Here is a 7,253-nt window from a genome sequence, read left to right on the forward strand (position 1 = left end):
GTCTCACTCTCTCTCTTTCTGTCTCACTCTCACTCTTTCTGTCTCACTCTCACTCTCTTTGTCTCAGTCTCACTCTCTTTGTCTCAGTCTCACTCTCTTTGTCTCACTCTCACTCTCTTTGTCTCACTCTCACTCTCTTTGTCTCACTCTCACTCTCTTTCTGTCTCACTCTCACTCTCTTTCTGTCTCACTCTCACTCTCTTTCTGTCTCACTCTCACTCTCTTTCTGTCTCACTCTCACTCTCTTTCTGTCTCACTCTCACTCTCTTTCTGTCTCACTCTCACTCTCTTTCTGTCTCACTCTCACTCTCTTTCTGTCTCACTCTCACTCTCTTTCTGTCTCACTCTCACTCTCTTTCTGTCTCACTCTCACTCTCTTTCTGTCTCACTCTCACTCTCTTTCTGTCTCACTCTCACTCTCTTTCTGTCTCACTCTCACTCTCTTTCTGTCTCACTCTCAGTCTCTTTCTGTCTCACTCTCAGTCTCACTCTCTCTGTCTCAGTCTCAGTCTCAGTCTCACTATATCTCTCTCTCTCTCTCACAGGAGTGAACTTTTCTTCAGGAGATGCGACAGAAATGGAAATTCGAGGTTGCTCTATCTGGTGTGTGGAACTCATCAGCAAACATCTCGGCACATTGCTGGCAATCAAGGGCATGAACAGTTTGAAGCAAAATGCTGTGCTGGTAGATTACTGGCTGTGGAGTTACGCCAGGGGTCACAGAAAAGAGGTGGCTGGTATCCCGTTTCACCGTGTGCGATGCATTTATTACTAAGTGCAGACTTGCCATTCTTGAAAGCTTTTCTTGTGGGACCATGTTGAACTTTTTGGAGGAATCTGATCATTGTTTTTCAACTTTTTTAATACAATGATAATAAAATGCACCATTTTGCAGCTGGGTAAGAAACTGAATGCATTCGCCAGAGAATATCTCAAGTCTCAACCAAACTTACCAAGAGGATGAAGACTTGTCAGGTTCAGGGAAATGAAGTGGTAATAAGCATCCACAACCATCTTTGACCATGTTGTGCTATGTCGGCCAAGGCTGTTGTGTGAACGAGATGAAAATAAATATCCAGCATTTGTTGTCAAAGCAATTTCTTGGCAAGGATGATACTGGATAGTTTTCCATTGCTTTCCCAGCAGGAATTTGTAATATTATATTTTCCTGGCCAATTTCAAACAAATTTAATATCTGGCTCATTTAACTAAAAGAATGCACCTTTATATCATCATTCAATTTCATTGAGTATTTTAGACTTTAAAGCTGAAAAATTGGTACATTAAAATCGAGATCGTTAGTAAGTTCATTGAGTTTTGCCATAACTTGTAGAAAGAGGCAGTAATTCAATTTCATCAATGGGCATACATTTGTCACACTTTTGCATTTGATTGTCTGGTATGTGTTTTCAAATTAAAACTCTTTGCCAATAAAAGCAGATATGCCTGTTCCAAGGAAAGTTCATTTCCAGACTCATTCTTGGTAAAGGTGTACTTCTCTCTCAAGCCAATTTTAAAAAAATACCCCTGGGTGGGGGTGATGGTCATCTCTGTAATACCACAAGTTCTCAATGTTCAGTTATGGCCAAAGACTACTGTGCAGCTCAAACTCTGCAGTTTGGTTAAAGATGACTCAGCGTTTTGGTGCGCACGAAATTATATTTTGAAAAAAAATGCTGATGTTTACATTTGGGGTTTTGAAACTTTTGCATCTTTGGCGGAAAATGTATAAATATTGTTACAGGCCGGGGTGTCGGTCGCCAACCGACCGCTCTGAACGGAGCCGCAAGTCGAGTCGGCCCGACCGATCGCCTGGAATATAGATCGCCGCCCGGATAACTCCGAGCAACGTCCTTGTACAAGAACGAAATATGCCAATCGGCAGATCACATGGGGTAGGGTCAATCTTCAATGTTCCTAAATACCCATGTGATCCAATTACCGGGGTATTCCATCCTCGACAGAACTCGTACGTTACAAACCGCTGAGGCGAGCTTGTCCGTGCACGATTCCGAGTGGCGTAATCGCCGAGAACCGTCGGTCCAAATGTCCCTCTATTACGGCAAACCAACGGCTTTCTAACTCCCAACACATGAAATGTTAAGTCAATGAGGGAATGGATGCAATGAGCAGGTTTACATTCACACAAGGACATTTATTACAATGAAACACATATGCAATTATAAGGCAAAACACGTATGCAATTATACAAACAAAAGAACGACAACCGTCTACTTATTATGTACAGTCATTTACACTTCACAGCAGTTCCTACTTTTAGACAGGCCCATGGACGCACACACACACACCCAAGAAATGGTGGCAAAGGCCTTTAATCACGAGCTCCAGATCAGAGGACAGGTGAGCTGAAACTTAGAGCTTGACTCGAACCTTTCCACCTCGTGTGGTCTTCAACTTGTCCGGACCCAGGCTCCAGCGAGAGCGAGCTGGATCCAATCGCCGCGATCCTTCCTGAGCTCCGTGAATCCTCCCGCGCTTCTCAACACGTGCCGGTGAAACGAGGCGCTGATCCTTCCTGTCGATCGTCACTTCCCCGAGGATCCAACTCCAAGAAGAGGCCGATGCGTCGCACCAAGCCGGGAAACAAAGTGGAGAACGAAAAGCTCCACGAACCAAGAGGAAGAAGCCTCCACTCGCAGTGCGAGCCGAACAACTTTCTCAACTTCCTTCCGAAACAAAGCAGCAGCCGAAGCAAAAAGCTTCCGAAGGCCTCAATCCAAGCAAGTCAAGCAGGACCCGATGGCCTGCTGAACAACTGCTCTCTCCAAAGCAAAAAAAGCTTACTCTTTCCATGGGACTCAGCACATGAACTCTGCACACGGGACTCAGAACGGGACTCTTCACGAACTCTGCCACGGGACTCCCACGAACTCAGCCCTACCACGGGACTTCCACGGGACTCTTCGAACAAACAAAAGATGTCCTCTTTATCCTTTGCATCCCCTCTCCCGCACCCGGTGTGACTCATGCCCTCGTGATCCACCCCCCGCTCAACCACGGGTGGGAGGGAGTTGTTGACGTCACGGGAGGGTTTTTCTTCCTCTTCGCAGAAGAGGGGGAGGGACGTATCCATTGTTCGCTCCCTGACTATTAAATCGATCCGCAGCACATCTAATCGATTTCAAAACATTTAAACAATGGAAGGTGAGCTATATTGGGAACATGCACTTATCGACATTGCTGACTAAGGGAACCTGTATGTTGTGTGCAATTGAATTCCAAATTCATAACAATATAAAAGGCTAAAAGTGTGTTTTATATTTATATTTCATTTCTCCTTCCTTCCTTCTTTGCGAATCGCATCGGCGTTTTTGGCCATCTTCCAGATCACGTGACGATCAAACGGGAAGGAAATTCAAAAATCTGTCCGGTTAGATATAAGATAATATTTCTTACTATCATAATCAATAAACAGTTGCCGAATATCTTGTAGAATGGCAGACGAGGTAGGTTTTGAAAATGGTGATTTTTTTTGTAACTTACGTGACCTCGTGACCTTGACCCTGACCTTGAACCCGGACAAAAGTTATATCGTTGTGCAACACTCATCGACCTCTACCCACATACTAAGTTTCATCAAGATCAGAAAGAAAAATTGTTGACGGACGGACGGGCAGACATTTGGTCCGGCTTTATTAGGTCATCTCAGTAGAGATGACCTAATGAAGATGGCTGACCATGGTCATTCCAGAAGAATATCTGACATAGATGGGCAAGGGGCTAATTTAATAGGATCACTTTTTATTTTTCCTTTTTAACCACAACACACCTCACTAGAGGATTTAAAGTCATTTTCTCACAATTCACAACTTTATAAACACACGAGCCATCACCTGTCATGGGAAAGGGGTGGGTTAGGAGTCCGGAGGGAGTGGGGGTTTGGGAGGAGACAGGGGATAGGGTGGGATGAAGGAGGGCAAATTGTTGGATGGGAGTCCAGAGGGGTCAGAGTCCAGAGTCCAGAGGGAGGGGGAGGGGTGGTAGTCCAGAGGAAAGGCGTGGGAGGAGGGACAACACTGTGTAACTTTGCTAGTTATTAATATGAAGCCACGTGCCACCCCACTCCAAATTAGAGAAATCAAACAACGCCTAGGGATGCCAGCGACTGTACTTTGAACATTGCGGAAGCCAGTGTCTCCTGTGAACATGGCAGGCTTGGTTTATTTATTTATTTATTAGACGTCTGCGTTACGTGACTTTAGTCGAAACGACTGAATGCTAAATGAGGTGTGTGTGTGTTTTGCAGTGATTTTGGCACTTTTACCCTGCTGTTACTTGTGCAAAATGTGTCATTCAAATCGTCTTTTGAACATAATTTTCAGCATTTATACAAAAGAGTGGCAATTTCAAAATAGTTAACCATAATTGTTCTGCCTGTGAATGAAAAACTCATGGAAATATTATTTGAGAGGGGGGGGGGGTGTTTGTAACATTTCCTGTGAATGCAACACACACACACACTTCAACCTTTAGCAAGAGATGCAAAAATCTAGTACCATTACCTCCACCACCGAAGGTGAACAGAGGTGATTTTTTCAACCTTCTGTCTGTGAGCAGGATATCTCAAAACGTGGACGGGTTCAGACGAAACTAGGTGGACAGGTTGGGTGTGTAACAAGGACGGATGATTCGATTTTGGTGAAGATTTAGATCCAAGAATTTTTTTATTTTAAAAATGATTCTTCACCATTGAGAGATGGGGCCAAAAACTATATACAGTGCCAAAAGTAAGTCTACACCCCCTTTCAAGATTTTCACCTTTTGTTGCCTTATCGCCTGCAATAAAATTGCATTTAACCAGATTTTTTTCCACCTTTATTTACACATTGTGACCCACAACTTCCAAGTGAAAAACAAATTCTACAAATTTCAGAAAATTAATTAAAAATACAAAACTAGAATATCTTGATTGGATAAGTGTCCACCCTTCTCCCTCTTGGAATAGCAATTGTAAGTTAGCTCAGGTGTAACCAATCGCTTTCAAAATCACACAACTTAATTGGCCTCCACCTGTTGAAGTGTAGTGATTCTGATTATTTCAAAATAAAACTAGAAAGGCATTCGATAGAGCGCATACCTCCACCCTGCAATGCCTGATCCACGAGAACATATCTGGCCCAATACATTTTTGAGATATCAGGCTATATCTGGTTTTTGAGCCCGATCTCTCAATGGTGAAGAATCACTGAAAAATATTTTTGATCAGATCCGCATCCGGATTCAGATCTTCACCAAAATTGAATAATTTCTTCCTTGTCCCACACCCAACCTGTGCACAAAATTTCATCCGGATCCATCCACAACTTCTTGAGATATCCTGCACACAAACAGACAGAAAGGGGTGAAAACATAACCTCCTTCACCCTCGGTGGCAGAAGTAATTAGCTGTTCCTGTAGGTTTCCTCTGCTGGGTCGTGAATTTCACAATAGACTCAACCATGAGCACCACAGAACTTTCAAAAGACCTCCGGGATAATGTTGTGGAAAGGCACAAATCAGTGGCGAGGTATAAAAATATTTCAAAGGCCTTGAATATCCCTTGGAGTACAATGAAGATAATCATTAAAAAGTGGAAGGTGTATGATACCACCAAGACCCTGCCAATATCAGACCATCCCTCCAAACTGGATGACCAAGCAAGGAGCCTGATCAAACAGGCCAACGGCAACTTTGAAAGAGCTGCATACCTTTATGGTAAAGACTGGTCACTGTGTGCATGTGACAATATCCCAAGCACTCCACAAGTCTGGCCTGCACAGTAGGGGGCAAGAAGGAAGCCATTACTCAAAAAATAGCACCGCGAAGCGGGCGTAACCCCTCAGCCCCTTGACGCAAACCAATTTCAAGATGGTGGCCATATTGAAAATCGCAGCATGCCCATTTTCGAAAGGAGCCTTCCTCTATTCAACCCCAACACAGCCAGCAAAAATGAATTTAATCGGACAAGGCGCTCCTCGAAATTGACGGAAACCAATTTCAAGATGGCTGCCGTAGCGGCCACAGTGAAAATCGCAGCATGCCCATTTTGGAAAGAAACCTTCCTCTACTCAACCCCATTATACCTCGCCAGAATAAAATCAATGTGTGAAGCCGTTCTCAAGTAATTGTGCGGAAACAAATTCAAGATGGCTGCTATAGCCACCATATTGGATATTGGATTGCGCTGAATATCGAAAGGAACCTTCCTCTAAACACCCCTATTATATCACACAAAAATGAAATCAATAAGTCAAGCCGTTCTCAAGTTATTGTCCGGAAACCAAATTCAAGATGGCTGCCCTAGCCGCCATATTGGATATCGCATCGCACTGAATATCGAAAGGAACCTTCCTCGACCCAGCTCCAACACACTGCAAAAATGGAATTAATCGGACAAGGCGTTCTCCTCAAAATTGACAGAAACCAAAAGTTGACAGACGCCCAGACAATGCCTGTGATGACAATACCCCTCAGCCCAATTGGCCTGAGGGGTAAAAATGGATTTAATCAGACAAGGCGTTCTCCTCGAAATCGACGGAAACCAATTTCAAGATGGCTGCCATGGAGGCCACATTGAAAATCACAGCACGCCCATTTTCGAAAGGAACCTTCCTCTACTCAACCCCAAACACACCCTGCAAAAATGGATTTAATCGGACAAGGCGTTCTCCTCAAAATCGACGGAAACCAAAAGTTGACAGACGCCCGGACAACGCCTGTGACGACAATACCACTTAGCCCAATTCGGGATGAGGGGTAAAAAGCCCACCTTCAGTCCCATTTGAGGCATGCAAAAAACCACAAACCACATTTGAGGAGATTCTGAAGCCACGTGGTAAAACGTTTTGTGGGATGACGAAACCAAGATGGAACTTTTTGGCCAAATGCAAAACATTAAGTTTGGTGCAAACCCAACACAGCACATCACCAAAGAACACCATCTCTACTGTGAAGCATGGTGGTGGCAGCATCATGTTATGCGGATGTTTCTCATCAACAGGGACTGCGGCACTTGTCAGGACATAAGGGAAAATGGATGGAGAAAAATACAGAAAAATCCAAAAGGAAAACCTGCTACCTCTTGCAGGAAAGCTGAAATTGGGATGGAAGTTCACCTTTCAGCATAACAACGACCCGAAGCACACAGCCAAAGCTGCACTGGAGTGGCAAAGAAAGAAAAAGATAAATGTCCTTGAGTGGCCCAGTCAGAGCCTCGACCAAAATCCAATTAAAAATCTGTGACATGACTTGAA

The 7,253-nt window shown here is 44.0% G+C and overlaps 1 protein-coding gene across 4 annotated transcripts in view; it reads left to right on the plus strand.

Moving 5' to 3' along the window:
- Positions 1–1,460, plus strand: part of QNG1 (Q-nucleotide N-glycosylase 1) — a 35,631-nt gene extending 34,171 nt beyond the window's left edge. For all 4 annotated transcript variants that reach the window (XM_085846175.1, XM_085846176.1, XM_085846177.1 and 1 more), the window contains one exon: positions 546–1,460. In XM_085846175.1, the coding sequence (XP_085702301.1) occupies positions 546–775 (230 nt within the window). In that variant the 3' untranslated portion in view covers positions 776–1,460. The remainder of the gene's footprint in view (positions 1–545) is intronic.
- The last annotated feature ends 5,793 nt before the right edge of the window (positions 1,461–7,253 follow it).

The sequence above is a fragment of the Eptatretus burgeri genome, chromosome 11 (genome assembly GCF_056783735.1).
Source record: "Eptatretus burgeri isolate ZD-2024b chromosome 11, Ebu_testis_v1, whole genome shotgun sequence".
In the NCBI taxonomy this organism is placed as follows: domain Eukaryota; kingdom Metazoa; phylum Chordata; class Myxini; order Myxiniformes; family Myxinidae; genus Eptatretus; species Eptatretus burgeri.